Here is a 19,533-nt window from a genome sequence, read left to right as displayed (position 1 = left end):
CCCTGACGCCTGCCCAGCAACCTGCTCCACCGCCCCAGGGTTCCCGCCTCCATTGCCGCCACTCTCCTTCACCTCTGGGTTGTCGCCCCTTCCCTTCGCAAGATCCAAGCCTAGGGCAACACCCCTCCCCTTCCTTCTCCTGCAATTCTTCACGAAGTGACCTACCTTGGAACAAGCAGTGCAAAACGCAGGCAAACGTTCATAAATAACCTTCTGAAAGAACCCTTCAGCCCCACAGCCGATCCAAACTTTCTCAGGGTGATGATCGCGCAGGTCCAGTTCGACACAAACCCTCGCCACAACAGTTCTCGTGCACCTTGCCGTTGCCCCATCCACCCTGATGACATTCCCAATTGCACCCGCCACTGAGAGCAAGTAGTTCCCTTGGTAAAGGTTCACCGGCAAGCCCGGGAATGAGACCCACATCGGCACGATCGGGGACTCGGTGCCAAGCCTGAAGTGCCGAGACGACTTGAAAAATCTGAAGAGAAACCCTCTAATATGTACCTGCTCCTTAAGCCACACCTTCACAAAATCCGAATGATCCACGAACCAAAGGAGCAGGTAGTGCTGATCCAAACTAGAGACTGCAACATCTGCAACCAGGTGGAAAACGAACTGAATACCTGCTTTCACCTCGAAGATGGACGGCCTTCCATATGCACACTTGGCTATAAGCGAAAACCTAAATAGAACTTCAGATAGATCGATCTCTTTTTGAGTGAACATCACTGCCGGGCACCCCATATGAGATAGCGGGTTTTTCAATGGAACCACTGCAGGCTCAAAAGCCAGCCCTTTAGACACCATAGATGAATACGTCGCACGTTGCATGGAAACAGGAGGGCTCTCCTCCCGAGGAGGATCCCCCATGGCCAGCTCCACACCCCCTTGAGGCTAGGGTTTCAGAAAAAAAACGAAGAAACTTAACCTGCGCCTGCAGAGCCCTAAAAGGCTAACCTACGCGTCGACTCAATTGAATTCCCTATCTAACTCTTCTATTGTAGAACATCAATTTAAAGGAAAATACCCTTGCATGAAATAGAAACTAACCAAAAGGGAAACTACCAAAATAAGACATATCTAAGAAAAAGGAAACTACCTAATAAGCTCCTACGTAATCTACTCATGAAATAAAATAAACTAAACTAAATATTGCATCCTAAGTAAACTACCAGTCCTTGGTTTGGGCTTCCAAAGTGGGTCATGTCGGTTCAGCCAAGCTAAGGCAACTGCATCAACTCTCCTCCTCTAAAAAGAACTTGACTCCAACGCGTTCGGATAGGATCCAAGAATCATGGTTCAAAATTTCGCGATATATCACCGAAATTTCAGTATATTTCGGTAATTTCAACACTACCGAGACTAGATGGGCTTCCAATGTTCAAATTTCGGTATATTTCGTCAAAATTTCACGAAATTTTGGTATATTTCGTTAAACAATGTGTATTTAACTATTTATACATCAGGGTCCGACCGTATACTATCAATCAAGGGTGCAAACCCAAAACACCACTTTGAGTTCATTTTTTTGCAATATGAAGGTTTAAATGTGTTTATTTAACTTAAATAAGGGCGCACATGAAGTATCAGGCCTTAATATGGTCAAAAACCCACCGAGATGGAGTGCCAAAATATGGCAGAAAAAATACCATCTTTCGGTGAAATTTCGGCATATTTCGGATATTTCAAAATCTCGACCTGCCCGAAATGGCGAGAGGAGACGAGATTTTAAGCCTTGTGGTTTTTTGCAGTATTATTCAAATCATTTTGTGTTTGTTCGTCAACAAGGGTCGAAGGTGATTGTCCTGATTGTGTTCGTTGATGATATTATAATATCTATGAATGATGCTTTAGAAATTACTTCAGTAAAAGATTATTTACATCAGCACATTCAGATGAAGGACTTGGGCAATCTCAGATATTTTCTAGGCACTGAAGTTCTTCGTCATAAGAAAGGGATCAGTCTTTCACAGCGGAAATATGTGTTAGACCTATTATTTGACACTGGTATGCTTGCCTCTACCAGTGGACACCCCTATGGATCCCCATCAAAAGTTTGGTATTACTACAGATGAAGATTTTGTTGATGTGCAACGATATAGAAGACTAGTTGGGAAATTTATTTATTTAACTGTTACTCGGTCTGACATATCCTTTGTCGTTGGAGTTATTAGCTAGTTTATGCAGTCAGCGAAAAAGATCCACTGGGAGGCAGCTTGTAGGATGTTGAGATATCTTAAAGGGGCTAGTTTATCGTCCTCATCAAAAAAAAAAAAAAAAAAAATTTGTGAATAAAAAATTCATTACCAAAACCACAAAGGGAGGGGGGGAAGGAAAAAGGGGGAGAAAAAGGGGGGTGGAACTATACAAACTCAAGCCACAGGCCTAGGAGGTGTGGCTAGGAGAGCCAAAGATAGAGGAATCTAAGCCCCAGGTAACAATAATGTGCCTGTTCCTTGGGGAGTCTATAAGAGAACCATGAGAAAGCATGTGGAGCCTAGAGCTGACATCAAAAAAGATGGCTTTTAAAATTATATCAAAGGACCGGGAGTTGGAAGTCCATCTACAAAGATTCTGCTCCATCTAGATGTGGGAGATAGCAACACCGAACACAAGCTTGCAAACTGTGTCACAAATAGAGCTGCCAGAGAAAGATTTATCAAGCCAAAGCCACTCCCGGGTGAAGGGAAGGGGGCGTCTATTTCAAAGCCAGATGGACTGTAAAGGTTTTTTCCAAATAAAGGAGGTAAGGGGGCAAGAAAAGAAAAGGTGGTCGACGTCCTCATTCCCATTCCAGCAAAGGACACAGGATGAGGAAACAGAGATGCGGCAGTGGATGAGGAAGGATTGGGTTGGGAGGCAATTGTTTAGAGTTCTCCAGACATTGAATGAGTGTCTTGGAGTGTGACCTTTAAACCAAACAAGATTGTGCCAGGGGACTAAAGGGCCATGGGGTCAAACACAATCCCAAGTTGAGCGGGAGCTAAAGAGGCCATTGTTGGAGGGGAGCCAGGTTACTTTGTCCGAATCAGAGGGGTGGGGAGGGGGAGGGGGGAAAAGAGGCCCAAATCTAGGTGAGACCAGGGGTGAAGGGGATCGGGGGAGACCAGGATCTGTGGGACATAATAGAAGAAAGAGGAGCAGATATGGGGATGCCAATAGAGTATACCCTACGGGCACCAAGGATGCTGCAAAGGACTCCAACAGGATGCCAAGGATCAAGCCAAAGGGAGGCAGAGGTACCATCGGCGATCACAGAGGAAGTGGCACTGAAGGCTAAAGGACTAAGGAGAAGGATTTTTTGCCAGACCTAGGAGGGGTCCGCAGGCAGGGGGATAGTCCAGATGGAATCTGATTTGAGTAAGTACGAGTGAACCCAATTAACGCAAATAGAGTCCTGCTTGGAAGAGATTTTCCAGATCAGTTGGAAGTCCATCTACGAAGATTCTACTCCATCCAGATGTGGGAGATAGCAACACCGAACACAAGCTTGCCAACTGTGTCACAAATATAGCTGCCAGAGAAAGACTTATCAAGCCAAAGCCACTCCCGGGTGAAGGGAAGGGGGCGTCTATTTCAAAGCCAGATGGACTGTAAAGGTTTTTTCCAAATAAAGGAGGTAAGGGGGCAAGAAAAGAAAAGGTGGTCGACGTCCTCATTCCCATTCCAGCAAAGGATACAGGATGAGGAAACAGGGATGTGGCGGTGGATGAGGAAGGATTGGGTGGGGAGGCAATTGTTTAGAGTTCTCCAGACATTGAATGTGTGTCTTGGAGTGTGACCTTTAAACCAAACAAGATTGTGCCAGGGGACTAAAGGGCCATAGGGTCAAACACAATCCCAAGTTGAGCGGGAGCTAAGTTGGAGGGGAGCCAGGTTACTTTGTCCGAATGAGAGGGGTAGAGAGGGGGAGGGGGAGGGGGGAAAAGAGGCCCAAATCTAGGTGAGACCAAGGGGGAAGGGGATCGGGGGAGACCAGGATCTGTGGGAGATAATAGAAGAGAGAGGAGCAGATATGGGGATGCCAATAGAGTATACCCTACGGGCACCAAGGATGCTGCAAAAGACTCCAGCAGGATGCCAAGGATCAAGCCAAAGGGAGGTAGAGGTACCATCGGCGATCACAAAGGAAGTGACATTGAGGGCTAAAGGACGAAGGAGAAGGATTTTTTGCCAGACCCAAGAGGGGTCTGCAGGCAGGGGGGCAGTCCAGATGGAATCTGATTTGAGAAAGTAGGAGTGAACCCAATTAACCCAAATAGAGTCCTGCTTGGAAGACATTTTCCAGATCAGCTTGTGGAGACCTGCAATATTGTAATCCCGGATTTGACGGATGCTAAGGCCTCCGTCTGATTTTGGCCGGTATATTGTTGCCCAGTTGATTGGGTGGAGGAACTTGGAGGACTCTTGGCCTTTACAAAGGAAAGCACAAAAGAGAGATTCCACAGCTTTGATCGTGGACTTTGGAAGGCCATAGATACCGCACCAGTAGATGTAAGAGGATTGGAGGACGGATTTGATCAGAACAATCCTACCCACAAAGGAAAGGAGTTTGCCCTTCAAGAGTTGGAGCCTCTTATGAATTAGTTCAAGCATAGGGGTGCAATGGTGCCTAGTCAACCTGGCAGGAATGAGGGGGAGGCCAAGGTATTTCACTAGAAGGGAACCAAGGGAAAACCCTGTCAGATTGAGGAGGGAAGCTTTGACATCTTCAGAGACCCTGGAAAGAAAGATTTGCGATTTTAAGAAGTTAATGCGCAAACCCGAGAGAGATTCTAAGAGTTGAAGGGAAGACATGATGGAAGAGAGGGAGGCGGGGAAAGCCTTAGAGAAGATCATAAGATCATCAACAAAGGCAACGTGGGTGAGGTTGAGACTTTTGTACTTAGGGATGGGGAATATGAGATGTTGGTCAGTTTTGGCTTGGAGGCTCATGGAGAGGACCTTAAGAGCAAGGGAGAAGAGTAAAGGAGAGAGGGGGCAGCCTTGCCGAATACCAACTTTCGAGGGACAGAACCCCACAGGGGAACCAAAGACAATGACCAAGAAGAAGGGGGAGGAAATGCAGGAGTGGATCCACCGGACAAAGACAGGGGGAAAGGACATCTGGGTTATGACATCACAAATGAAGTCCCATGTCAAGGAGTCAAAAGTTTTATGGATGTCAATTTTCAAGAGGGCAACAGGGAGATGAGATTTTCTGTCAAAGCCTCGGACAATATCCGCACAGAGGAGAATATTGTCATCAGAATGTTGATCTGGTAGGATAATCTGATGATGATTGGGCTGGTGTAGATGGTGACTAGAGGTCTATTATTGGTTTTTGTACTTTTGTTGGAGGTAATCTAGTCACATGGCGTAGCAAGAAGCAGACCACAGTGACTAAATCCAATGCTGAAGCAGAATATCGAGCTATGGCTCATATTGCAGCTGAATTGATGCGGTTATGTTCTCTTCTTCAAGAGTTGAGATTTCCTGTTACATGTCCTATGACTATGTATTGTGATAACCAAGCTGCTATCTACATTGCTAGAACCTGGTGTTCCATGAAAGGACTAGCACATTGAAGTCGATTGCCACTTCGTGTGAGATGCTATCATGAAGAATTGTACTCCATTTGTTTCGTATACTAATCAGCTTGGTGATATGTTTACTAAGCCACTCTTCGGGCCTACCTTCCAGAAGAATTGTGTCAAGCTGAGCATGGGAGACTTGTATGCTCTAGCTTAAGGGGGAGTGTTAAAGTGGTTTACCAATTTATGCTGTAAGGGGTACATGAGTAACATGACCATATGTACCGTGGGGTGTACACTTATTTAGATGTATTGCAGCTTTCTTATTTAGTTGTTCTTTATTTATTTATTAGTCCTAGTAATGTAAGACTAATCTAGGTCAGATTTAATCCCAATTAACCCACAATAATCCTCAGCAGTCAGCTTGGAATAACCCCAACAGCAGGGTATAACAAATGGCCAAAATTCAGATATCGGGCCTAGGTCATGTATCAAAATCCAGCCACTCAATGGGGCTGATATCAAGGTCGAGTGCAGGTCTTAGGACTCCCAACAAACCCTCCAAACAGAAATAAAATAGGGTGGCTAGATCACAAGTTATCAGCAGGTCACGAAATTAGAAGGTAAAGAGAACTTATCTGTAGAGACCAAATCAGCGAACAGAATAGGACCAAATTCAGGTAGAGTGGAGTTTGTGTAGGGGAGAAGCTCTGCAGAAAACTTCAATCAATATGAGATTGAGAGATCTAGAGGCTGCACCAAAATAGAAGGTTAAGGCCTACAGGCCAAAACAGCCAGCAGCAGGATCTCAGGTTGGGATCGAGTGTTGGTCTCCTTGACAGGGGTCAGCCCTCTAAAACTCAGCCCAATCTGATCAGGGATCTCTGAGTTATGGCCCACACAAGTTGCAGCAGCCAGACCAGATGGCAGGAGCAGAAAGGGATCTGCAGAGGTGAGCCTCGATTCTTCTTCTGGTGGTGATCAGCACCAGCAGTCAAGTGGTTGATTGGTGGAACACTTCTGGCCTTCAGCAGCAATTGTTTGCTCACAAAAGAATCCACAGAACACAGCAGAAGTAGGGCTCGATTGGATATAGAAGACAGTTGGAAGAAGAAAATAAGAAAATAGATTAACTCTCCCAGCAAGGCTCCTGCAGCCCTTCAAGTTTCACAATCAAACTTGAGAATAACCATGTTTGCAGCAGGAAAATAACTTTCATTCAACTGAGATAAATCGTGGGGAATAGCTACAGCAGCCTTACAATTAATAGAAGGCAAGATTTGCTCCTCAAGAAAAAGAGAAAGTAGAAACTAGGCTTTATAGTTCAGCCAACATGCAAGGAACAAAATTAGAAACTATAAAATAGAAACTAAGTCTAATTAAAAATAGAAACTTAAGCCTACTTTCTAAATCTAAAATTAGAAACTAAACTAAACTTCTAAATCCCCACACATAGACAAAATTGACCCTTCTAAAAAGTCTTCACATGATCTGGTCTTGGGCCCCACAATATCTTCTAAAAATATTCCACCGAGGCAAAATAACGGTGGCACTGTTCACGTGAACAACAATGTGAACAGTGTTTTGGCCTCTTTATCTTCATGTTTTGTCCTACATCAGCTCTCCTCCTCTTAGAATTGAAGAAGATAGGAACAAGCTTGGTGTGGTGGATGTCAAGTTTCTGTCCAAACAAATATTCTTGCAACTCCTTGAAGACATGGATGTAATCTATAATGTGTGGAGTTCGTTCTTCAAAGTACTTTGGTGGAATAACAAATTCCATGTGTTCAACTCCCACATCATCCGTTGCCTCAACTTTGCTCGCTTCAAATTCTTCAATGTAAGCGGCATTCGGAACATCAAAGGTTAACTCTTCCATGATGACCCAAACTGCTGGAACTTCAACAGTAACTTCATAGATGTCATTGTCATCATCCAGGGTGACTTCACACTCTTCTCCTTCAAGGGCAGCATCAACAGCCCAATCATCATCAAGCTGTGGTTCACACACCAACACCTCCGGAATGGATTCAATGGCTGTGATAATTGAGTCTGTCTTCTCTTTTTGCTCTTCCATCTTCAAAACTTCAACGACTTCCACGGTGGCATCTGTTGGAGGTGGAGGGTGATGGGAACCAAATGTGGCTTTAAATGTTTGCTCAAAAGAGGCCACCTGGTCTATTAGTTGCTTCACTTGGTGGTAATCTTGTGGAAGGGAGAGCTTGTTGCGCATATGTTCCGGTAGGTACTTGTTCTTCAACTCGTACTTCATGTCCTCCCAAGTTCTAGGTTCACGTCCCCTAGCTATGAGTCTCTCTTCATGGAGTTTCCCCCATTTTCTAGCAGAACCAGTCAATCGGGAGTAAACAAACCTAAGCTTCCGCTCCTCTGTTGGGCTGTGCCAATCAAAATATTCCTCTAGATAATCCAACCAATTAAAGAAAAATAATTGATTCCTATGCCCAGCAAAGGAAGGAACTTCTAACTTCATCTTCTTGTATTAACATCAACCCTAGGAGGTGTTAGGCTCTAATACCAAATAATGTAAAAAGGGTTCAACTAAGAACCACTCTATAATAGGATCGTTCCAAATAATGTAAGACTAGAATATTAGTCCCTAAACCCACAAAAATTCAAAATTAGAACCAACTCACAAATAGAAAGTTAAGGTTTCTAGTCAAACCAGCCAAGTGATGGACACCCAATTTGGATCGAGTGTAGATGATGTCAAGGGGATGCTTGACTCCAAATTTGACTCAATTCTGATGGTCTGATGTGGAGATATTAGTGAAACACCAAAATAGAAGGTTGTGGAAAATTGAACTCTTGTGCAGATCGAGTGAAGGAGGAGTTGAGATAACCCTCTGCTGAAAGTCTCAGCCAATTGTATCGGCTGAATGGTGAGACATGAGAGATTTCCCAAATTAGAAAGTTATGGCCTACAGGGCTAACCAGCCTAGCAGAATCCTCTCAAACTGGAATCGAGTGGAGGAGGAAATGGGGAGGTTGTGTGCTCCAAAAATCAACTAAAACTGATGGTTGCTTGTAGAGATATGACCTCCACAAATCATAACACCAAATCTGGAATTGCAGAGAAGCAGCAAGGTGGCTCGATCTCCTTAACTGAAGAACAGCAGCAGTCGTAGCACCCGAATTGTCTACTCAATGGTTGGAGAGTCACAATACCACAGCAGTACTTAGAGATAGATGGAGAGACAGAGAGACTTAGAATTTGTTTCTTAATGATTTAGTCTGAAAAATAAGAAACAAGGTGGCAGGTTGGAAAGGAAAGCTCTTGTCTTTTGGGGGACGTGTTACGCTTTTGAAACATGCGTTCGCCTCTATCCCTATACATGTCCTTGCAACTTTGGATCCGCCGAAGGCAGTCCTAGGTAGGATATATGGAATTTTCGCTGATTTCCTTTGAGGAAGCTCGAAGTGGGGGAAGAGCAGGCACTGGGTGAATTGACAGAAGGTTTGTAGGCCCCTAAAAGAAGGGGGGTTGGGAATCAGGCATCTGGAGGATTTCGGTCTCTCCTTAAGGCTAAAAGGATTATGGAGGATCCTAGCTGACCATTCGCTGTGGAGTGAGTTTTTCAGGGCTAAATTCTTTAAAAACAATCATATTGCTTTGGCTGATTCAAGCGGGATAGGCTTGAAGTCTTGGAGAAACGCTCTGGCACATAAGGACCTCATTCTGACCAAGTCAAGATGGTTGATTGGCTCTGGCAATATTTGTTTCTGTTGGATAATTGGGTAGGGGTTGGTCCGTTGATTGACCATGTGGACCAAGGTTCAGAACTCGCGAGATCTCGCGAGATCCGGGTTTCTGGTTTGGGCAAACGAGTCGAGTTCCTAGTCGGTACAAAACTACAATTTCTCGACCGAGATCTCGCGAGATCTCGTGATATCTCGAAGGTGAAAATCATGGTTTTTAGTACAAAAAACCAATATCTCGTCTCGCGAGATCTCGAGATCTCGCGAGATCTCGGTGGGCCCAAGATGCTAGTTAGTTGTATTTAGCCCAATTTTCACCCAAAACCATTTCCAACATAAGAGAGAGCAGAAGAAGTTCTTAGGCTCTAAACCAAGGGGAAAAAACCTCTCCTTCAAATTTCTCCTGCTGTAGGAAGTCCTGCTGATGATGATGATGGTGGTGGTGATGACACTGGTGATGCTAGTCATAAGGATGGTGATGGTGATGGTGATGGTGGTGAAGGCTGCTGCTTGCTAGTGGCATGCGGAGTGGCGGTTATTATGATGATCGTCGTGAGGGATCTGCGGCGATCGAGCAGAAGTTGGAGCCTTGGGAGGACCTGTGCGTTTCACCGGTGAGTCTCGCTCACGCATGCCACTCAAGATCAAGACCATGGTGGCTACCCTAAAACATACAACGTAAAGAAGGGTCGCAAACACTCACATCAGTCATATGCTCAGAGGAGGACAACAAGAGATGAACACCATGCTTACAAGTTTCGGAAGCATGAGTATAGATACTACTAGTGAGCATCGATCATGGCAATCATCTCAAGATCATCATGGCTATGACTATGGCCAGCAGAGCACCTGGCTCGATTATAGTGCCTATGGTCGGTATGGGCGATCGGCGGAATGAGTATGACAACAAAGCTCTAGGTCGGGTGTTGGGCATACATTCCTAGTCCCAAACCACCATACATGCCTCAAACTCAATATGACGAGGCAAAGGATCTTACACCTCATACCAACAAATCTCCCATGTACCCTAAGATAGGGAGATTGGTATATGTTGATCGAGACTTATATGGAAGCTGTGTCACACTATTTGCAACACTATAGCAATTCCATGACATGGGAATTATATGTGGATCGATATAGGGATGAATTTCTTGTTCAATCTCATTTTATGTAACAAATTAGTGAACAAGTGATGTAATGTACATTTTATTTGAATGTTTTGATTGATGTGTGCTAATTAGAATGTTTTGATTGCTAATTTGCTATGTTTTACTAAATTATATATAGATTATGTTGTTTTAGACTTTTAGTACGACTGTCGCCTACCAACCTATGGTCCAAAGTGAAACTCATATTTGGACTTGTTTTTTGGCAAAACTGGGCATGCCATTGTGTTTAAATGGCACGAAATAGGCTGGATACCAAGTTTCGACCCAAAATATGTGTACAACCCACCGAGTTGGGGTCCGAGTCCAAAAAAAATTGCACCAACTCGCCGAGATCTCGGCGAGATCTCGGCTCGACTCGGTTTCTGGCCTAGCCGAGATGCCACCGAGACCCGAGTTCTCGAACCTTGATGTGGACAATGCCCTACAGGTTGACACGACTCTGCGAGTCAAGGATGCTTTTGAGGAGTATGGCTTGTGGTAACAGTTCATTCTGGATCAGATTGACTCGGATAGGGTTAGGCAAAGCATCATTTGTGGTAATTCCACTATTGTTGAAAAGGATGATGTTCTGGTTTGGACTCCCTCTAGTGATGGTCAGTTCACAACTAAGTCAGCCTGGAATGAAGTGCGGTGCAAGTCGCCTGAAGTTTCCTATGTTAGATGGTCTGGAACCAATCTCTGCCCACCAAGGTAGCCTTTTTTACTTGGCAGCTCCTCAATGGAAAAATTCCCACAAATGATTCCTTGATAGCTGTTGGGATTCCCCTAGTATCCAAGTGCGACTGTTGCAGAGCCCCAGGATGGATACAACAGCTCATTTCCTGATAGCTGGAGGCATGGCGATGAAGGTATGGAATTTCTTTTCACGAGTCTTTGATATTGATGTGATTCCATCACAGGATGCCAGGAGTCGAATCTTTCTTTGGCATGAGGCAGCGAGTTGTAAAAGCTTCAATGCCTACATTACAGGGTTGTTACATTCCCTAGTAGTTTGGGAGCTTTGGAAGGAAAGGAACAACAGAAGGCACGGGGAAAAAAGGCGAACTGTTGGTTCCGTTATTGAGAGCATTAAAGCCTGGGTGAAAGACATCCCTTATCCACCCAAGTTTAGGCTCTCGGGTTCTCTTAGGGAAGTGTTAATTCTTCAATGTTTGGGCTTATCGGCTCCTCCTACCAAATTGAAGCGTCCTCTCCCCGTATATTGGTGTCCGCCTTTCGCCTCAGTGAAGCTTAATGTGGATGGTGCTTGTAGAGGTAACCCTGGTATAGGAGGGGGTGGAGGGGTTATCAGAGACAAGGAGGGTGTTGTTTTGGCAGCCTTCTCCAACTTTTATGGTGACTGCACTAACTCGGTTGCAGAGTTGAGAGCTTTGAGAGATGGCCTGAAGTTGTGCCATGATTTAGGCCTCGCAAAATTGTGGTGAATTCAGATTCTGCTACAACTGTAAGAATGATTAATCAAAAGAGGTGTAACCTATGGAGGGCATGGTACTAGTTCCAGGAGTCCATGGTCTTATGTCGTTCTACTCGGCCTCTTGTATCCTTTGCTTATAGGGAAAGTAATAGGGAAGCTGATTGGCTAGCCAACTTAGCTTATGATACAGGGGCTTCAATCGCTTTCCACTATGGCAGCCAGCCACCGGGGGATTTGCAGCGTATTCTTCGGGAAGACACTGTTGGTTTGCCCATCCTCAGAAAGTAGAGTCTTGTTTTCCTGGTCTTGCTTGTATGGGTTTGGGCCCAGTGTTTGTTGAGAGTTATGCTCCTTGGGTTGGGGTAAGGCGGTACGTCCCCCCCCCCCTGTATTCTTTTTCCAAATTTTGACATTAATAAAATTCTAGGGGCTGGCCCGGGTCCGAGGTAATATTCGGGATTAAAAAAAAAGATGGAGAAAACAGAAAATAAAAGGTTGGGGGATAGATGGATTTGGCTCTCACAGCCAGGCTCCTGCAGCCCTTCATGTTTCACAATCAAACTTGAGAATAACCATGCTTGCAGCAGGAAAATAACTTTCATTCAACTGAGATAATCGTGGGGAATGGCTACAGCAGCCTTACAATTAATAGAAGGCAAGACTAGCTCCTCAAGAAAAAGAGAAAATAGAAACCTAATGAAAATATAAACTAGGCTTTATAGTTCAGCCAACATGCAAGGAACAAAATTAGACACTAAGTCTACTTAAAGATAGAAATATAAGCCTACTTTCTAAATCTAAAGTTATAAACTAAACTAAACTTCTAAATCCCCACACACAAACAAAATTGACCTTTCTAAAAAGTCTTCACATGATCTAGTCTTGGGCCCCACAAGATCTTCTAATAATATTCCACCAAGGCAGAATAAGGGGCTGTGGCAGTGTTCACGTGAACAGTGTTTTGGCCTCTTTAGCTTCATGTTTTGTCCTACATCACCTAGATAGGTTTGCTTCCTTGAGTCTGATTTAGACTCCTACTCTAAGTTGATTCCTAATATATTTATGTAGTCAAGGGGTGTGCTAAGAACTCTCACCCGATTCTGTTTTATTCCCAGTCTTCTTTTGCTTTGTTTGTTTCTGGGTTACTTTTATCTTTCATTTTTCTTTGCTTTTTACATCATTCATCTGTCATTTCCCAATTTTTCACTTCTCATCTCATTTCCCTTCCCCTCTTTTTTATCTCTTCATTCTCATATTTTGTATAATCCTCAGTTTTACCTACTTTGTTTTTTTGGATCCATGTAGCCGACCCCATTAAGTTGGGACAAGGCTGAGCTTCTTCTTGTTGTTTGATTGTCACAAGAATTAATACAATGATTTGCCCAAAATGAAAATACAACTTAAAACCAGCATGACCTACCTATCTCTTTTGCCGTACACAATTGTCTCATACTTTTTGCGTCCAACTTTGATTACATGTAAGCTCACATGTTTACATCCCACACGGCCATACCTAGAATATTTTACATCCTACCTATACCTAGAACATTAAATGTTTTACATTTTCCAAATATTTCTCCGACAAAAAAAATTTTCAATTACTTTCAATACATTCCAGCAAAAGCCATAAATTCCAGATGAGAAATTACTAAAGATATCCGAACTTGAACCTTTCTCAGATGCAACTAGCATTACAGCTTGTGAATCCATAAGAATACAACAAAATGAAAAAAAAAGAAAGAAAAAAAACTTCAAAATACATAAGTAAAGGAAAAAAAATACTCGTCTTAATACGTACTTGGTCATAAATGGTTGAAACCTCTTTATAATTGGATTCAAATGACATGAGGCTATTATAAGTAACTGTAGTTTGTGGTACTTTTCTCTCTGTCATCTTTTCAAATATCCTACGAGCTTTTTCATAGCTTCCAGCCTTCCTATACATGTAAATCATCATGTGGTACATTCTTTGGTCTGGATTCAAAGGTGAAATTTCATCATTCAAGAGGGTCTCAAAAACAGCTTCAGCTTCATAAAACTTGTCACCCTGCACTAGCCACATCCACTTTCTTGAGGCTGTAATTTGGAAATTCACACATAATGACTTGTGTCAAAGTGTAAACACTTAGGATAACATTCCAGTTAAGGTTTACGTTTGCATGCAGCTCACCAGCTCTGGATTGGAATTTTATGTAGAAAAGTGATGGTTGCACAGGTAATACAGTGGAAATGAGATAAATGACACAATACCCAAATTGCAAGTCCAAAAGACCACACTTCAAAAAATAATGAACATTTTATGAGAAAATTCCATACATCGAATTGTTAGAAATCTGGCTGAATTTATGAGAATAAAACAACAGAAATAAATCAAATACAAATCAGATGAGAAGCAGCAGATAACAGATTATGTCAGCAACCAACATCAGTAATAGGCAGCATTTTAGCACCAATATCCAAGCCATTAAACACCAGAAATGTGCAGCAGGTACATTAATAGCTCAAATTGATTGAACAAAAGCAGCTATGAGGAAACTACCCGAGTATTATCAACATGCTGGATTTTTCAACTAAAACTAAAAATTTTTTTAAAAAAAAAAATATCAAGCTGTTTGCCTGGAAAGGAATCTCCAAGTGGCAAAATACAGCTTTCGAAAATCAAGGATTATAGGAGAGAATACATACTAGTGGTTGGAGTAACTGTATGTGTCCATGGGCATACACGGGGTTGCATGCCAATATACAAGACATTATTTGACTGAATTAGGTTCTGAAATTTGACGTGTGGCCAATCCACACCGATCTTTAGATATCCAATAGTTAGATTGCCACATCACTCTTCTGTGTAGCAAAAACAAAGCATTAACTAAGAGTTGCCTTTCCAAGCAGGCCGCTTGGACAAACTTTTCTCAAAAACAAAATCTTTGCAAACTAGTAATATTGCATTGGGAGAAAGAAAGACACCCAGTCTCGCAGCACACGCCGCCCTGCGCCCAGACACAGGGGCACATGTAATGACCGCCGCACACCCCTGGAAAGATGGAAATGACCAGGGGTGCGGCAGTCATTTGACAAGCCCCTGTGTCTGGGTGCTGGGGCGGCATGCACTGCGCAACCGGGTGGCGTTCTCTTTCCCTATTGCATTATATTGTTTATTGTTTTTAAGGTTCTAGCTTATTTAGTATGGGGAAGTTTTCCTTCACCAACAAATCTAAGGTCATCGTTACTTCCCCCCCTTTCCCAATATGTTGATGGTCCGAAATGCCCTTCACTGTTCCCTGACACCCATCCAAACTCAATGATGGCCATCAGTGAAGGGATTCCTCCTTCACAGTGGCTTAAGGAAAACTCAGTCCATTTAGTATGACAAACCCACAAATTTTATCACTAAGCTAAAAAAAAAACCTGAACCACCAAGGCACCTCCACTACTTAAATTGGTGTAAGAAAATATTTTAGATGGAGAGCTATCTTCTTCTAATCGGTTTTGGTCTAGGAAATTGAAACCGATTATTGGTTTTGGTCCATGTTCATTATATCTAGAACCGAACCGATAAACCAAAACCAAACCAGTTTACATCCTTAGAGAGAGAAAGGGCGTACCCAGTGCACGAGGCTCCCGCCACTGCAGGATCTGGGGAGGGTCATAATGTATGCAGCCTTACCCCTACTTCCGCAAAGAGGCTGTTTCTAGACTCAAACCGTGACCACCTGGTCACAATGAAGCAACCTTTACCATTGCACCAAGGCCAGCCCTCAAAGAGAGAGGGTCAACCAATTAAATAGTAACTAAATTCCAGAGCACTTTCAGGAATGTCTGCTCCAGGGTTGAATACCGAATGAGCAAATATCAACCCGGATCAGTATTAACCAGGATGGATACCAAGTTAATATACCAGCAGATAATCCAATCAACTTGCAAGACCGTATTGATCTTGCGAAAATTGGGAGCCAGACACTCATCTCAATTGGGAATGGCTGGGATCCAAATCCTCAAGCTCATTCCTTAATACCTTGTCAAGGCAACAAACCGTTTCAATTCTGTTGGTAATCACTTGGTATAATGCACAGGTTTCCTAAACATCATATGGTTAAAGGCACTCCCTATCACAAGGTTTCATTCATCTTGTGTGAGGGGTGACATCTGGACAAATTTTGTTAGCCTTCGGCTCAGATCCTTCCACCATCTTTTCTATTACATAAAAAAACACTTTAGTTAAGACTCTAGAAACTCTTAACTACATAAATGTGAGGCTTTTTGGTGAGGCTCCCTTTAGAGATGAAAGATTCTATTTACAGGGGAGAATTCACCAAGATATACCAAAATAGGCATGCATGGTAATAATACTAATGTTTAAAATAAAATAGAGACTGACTTTCAAAATTCAAATAGATTACAAAAATATTTATGAGGACAACAATAGAGGAGAGTAGCAGGTTCTATACATGGGTTCACTAATTATCCATTCTTTGCAAAAAGATATCAAAATTGAACTGATGCAGTTCAGAAGAAGAAGGCTAGCAGCAAACCGGGACATTGGACGGGGCCAAGAATGGAACAATATGTTTAATGTTGAGTGTCCAATGGGTTATATGGGCCATGGGCTTAGTATTTTTGGGTTCACTATTATAATGGGCCAATTCTATAAGCCCAAATATGAAGGATTTGAGTTCTATACGGGTTAGTGTTTGTTTCTATTTTAGTAAGTTCTTTAATTAAGTAGTGTTTTTCGAAGGGTTGGATAGATATGCTACAGTCCAGCCATAGTTTCTAATTTGTTAAGTTATAGAAGAGTTTCTATGTTGTGGAAAACTTGTTGCAAGGGATTCCTCCTTCCATTCGTAGGGGGTTTCCTATTTTGCTTATTTCATTGAAATTATAAATAAAGTATAGGGATCAAACTACCCCGAACAACTTGACCAATTTGTTAAGTTAATGCTTGCTGATTTCTGTGAGATTCAGAGCTCTTTTGTTGTGAGATGCAGTGAAGCCCTTGGTGGGAACTGGGATGCCAAGTTAGACCAGAGAGATTCTAGCCAAGTTCTAGGTGAGAATCCTATTCTTATCCTACATCTTCTCGCAGAGACGCAGACATTAGTATCATCCTCTGCCCGCCATTAGCAAGGGAAATCACAGCCAAAATGGTAAAGGGGCGCCAAGGAGAACGTGTTAGATTATATGTGAGGGGAACTGTCCTCGGTTATAAGAGGGCAAAATCAAATCAATACCCAAACACTTCTTTGATTCAAATCGAAGGTGTGAACACAAAGGAGGAGGTCGCATGGTACTGCGGCAAGAGAATGGCCTACATTTACAAGGCTAAGGTGAAGAAGAACGGATCTCATTACCAATGGATTTGGGGAAAAGTCTCCAGGACAAACGGTAACAGCGGAATCATCCAGGATAAGTTTAAATCGAACTTGCCCCCCAAGTCCAAGGGTTCTAGGGTTAGGGTTTTCATGTACCCGAGCAAATATATAAGTGCTTTGGTATATGAAGACACCATGTTGAAAATTACTACCGAAGCATAGAGGGTTTGGTTTTTACCAACCATCTGGACCTAGGTTTTGAAGTTTTAGTATTCAAGAGATAAAATAGCTAGTTTTGTTTTTCCAGGATCATAAATCGAACATTTATGACTGTTTTCATCTACTTTTAGATATTGGATTCTTCATGCCCGTTTGCCTGCCAATTGGCATGATTGGTGGAACCATCTTATTTGAGCTCAAAAAATAAAAAATAAAATAAAATATCCTACATCTTCTATCTTACATCTTCTTCTTATTTTCCTTTCCCCCATCAATTCTATCATTGATAGCAGGATTCTGCAATAGTTAGAACTACCATTATTTGCCTTGTTTCTAGTATTCTTTTTAGTTATTATTTTGCACAATACTTATTATTATGTTTGAACTACTTTCTAATTCCTTTCCCTAGTTTCTGTTTTAGTTCTATTTGCTAATCTGTGAGTTATTTACTGTTGTTCTGTAGTTTCTAATTCTGTTTTGGAAGTTTCTATTTTCTATATTCACTTTTCATGTTGTTTCTCTAGTCACTGAATCCATTCACTCATTTTCTACTTTAGTTTCTCCTGCTATTCTACTTTCTAGTTGCTGTTACACGGATATTTCTAAATCTGATTCCAATTTTCCAGCAAGTTACTATTTTAATAATCTCCTGATATGCTTAAATCTGACCGTTGTTTTTGGTTCAGATTTTAACGATTTATTCTCTTCCCTGCCCACTCAACCAGAATTTTGGCCACAGCAGACATGTCTTTTCTCTGTTTAATTAAATCTCAGTTGCTGTTTTTGGTTCATATATTCCCTAGGATTTCGGAATTACATGAGGTTTTCTAAACCTAATCCTTAAGTGAGTAGAATACCCCCATTATGATCACTCTAGATTACGGAGTCTACAGTTCTGTCCTCTGATTTTCAACAAAAGGGTCTAGTATGACATTACAATCTAAGAAAAAAGCATCCTCAGAAGGAAGAACTGAAATAACATTCATAGTTTCTGACAACAAAAAAATAACGATGTGGCTCCAAAACTTAGTGTTATTCTGAAAGGATATGTTATAAATAGGGGGAAATTATTTTGCCCAAATAAAAAATAAGAAAAAAGATGGGGACATGAAACCCACGAGAGCAGTTAAAGCTGTTTGCTATTGAGAAGACATTTGAATTTGAAAAGCTTCAGTGCAGCATGAGGCATATTTATTGCAATGGCGTCAGCAGATAATGACTGAAAGCTGATGCCATGTGACAATGGGAACAGAAAATGTCGGGGAGAGAGACCCTCATCCATACCCAGAATATACAAGAGAGGGAAGAAGGTGTTTTCCCATAACAATTGGTATGGATTCCAATAATTTGAACCACCATTCCTAGTCTTCGAAACATTGTTTTTCTATGGATCCACCTTTATATATACTACCTGATATTTTAAATGGGCAGCTAGGGTTTTATTTTGGTTATTGAGGGACAATATTCCCACATTTACAACAATGACCAACATGACAAGTAGAGTATCCAACTGCTCTTTGAAGATCCACACCATTCATGAAAAAACAAAATGGATTGTTCTTATTGACAAGGGAATTCAGTGAGTCCCACCGAGAAGTCTTTACAAGAACAACAAACCCAGCCTTATCCCAACTAAATGGGATCGGCTATACAGATCCTTGCGAAGACAAATAAATAAGGTAAAAGAAAAGAAATACAACAACCACAACTACAAATCAGTCTTATACAAACTAACTGAGTCGGCTACACGGTTCGACGTCATACTAGAGACAAGGCATAAACTATGCATGTCTTACCTCACCACTTCTCCTTGGATCATATTAGGCTTGCCCCTAACTCTTTTAGTACCTTCAATCTGAATCAAGCCACTCCACCGAACTGGGGTGTCTGAATCCTCCATTGAACATGGCCAATCCACCTCAGACGACTTTCTCGTAGCTTATCTTGAATCGGGTTGCTCCCAAACCAGCTCTATTATGGACATAGTTCTAAAATTCATCTCGACTCGGCAAGATCTCGGATCTCGGTTCGGATCTTGGTTTCAGCCCATATTTTTACCCATTTACCACTTAAATACCCCACCTAACTCGATAGAACTCGCCGAGATACGGCGAGTTCTGTCCAAAACCCCCCAAAATTCTCTCTTCGTCCCAAAACCGATACCTCTTCTTCCCAAAACTACTTTGTTA

The 19,533-nt window shown here is 42.3% G+C and overlaps 2 protein-coding genes across 4 annotated transcripts in view; one reads left to right on the top strand and one right to left on the bottom strand.

Annotated features, from left to right (window-relative positions):
- Positions 1-19,533, bottom strand: part of LOC122639712 (pentatricopeptide repeat-containing protein At3g59040) — a 64,522-nt gene that overhangs the window by 39,125 nt on the left and 5,864 nt on the right. For all 3 annotated transcript variants that reach the window (XM_043832625.1, XM_043832624.1, XM_043832626.1), the window contains exon 4: positions 13,615-13,863. In XM_043832625.1, coding sequence (XP_043688560.1) covers positions 13,615-13,863 — 249 coding nt within the window. The remainder of the gene's footprint in view (positions 1-13,614; positions 13,864-19,533) is intronic.
- LOC122639714 (60S ribosomal protein L35a-1-like) lies at positions 16,905-17,461 on the top strand. Its single transcript, XM_043832628.1, has one exon. It carries the CDS (start codon positions 16,958-16,960, stop codon positions 17,345-17,347), a length of 390 nt encoding a protein of 129 aa, XP_043688563.1. The 5' UTR covers positions 16,905-16,957; the 3' UTR covers positions 17,348-17,461.

This window comes from Telopea speciosissima, chromosome 9, assembly GCF_018873765.1.
Source record: "Telopea speciosissima isolate NSW1024214 ecotype Mountain lineage chromosome 9, Tspe_v1, whole genome shotgun sequence".
NCBI lineage: Eukaryota > Viridiplantae > Streptophyta > Magnoliopsida > Proteales > Proteaceae > Telopea > Telopea speciosissima.
This window is presented reverse-complemented; position numbering and strand designations above follow the sequence as displayed.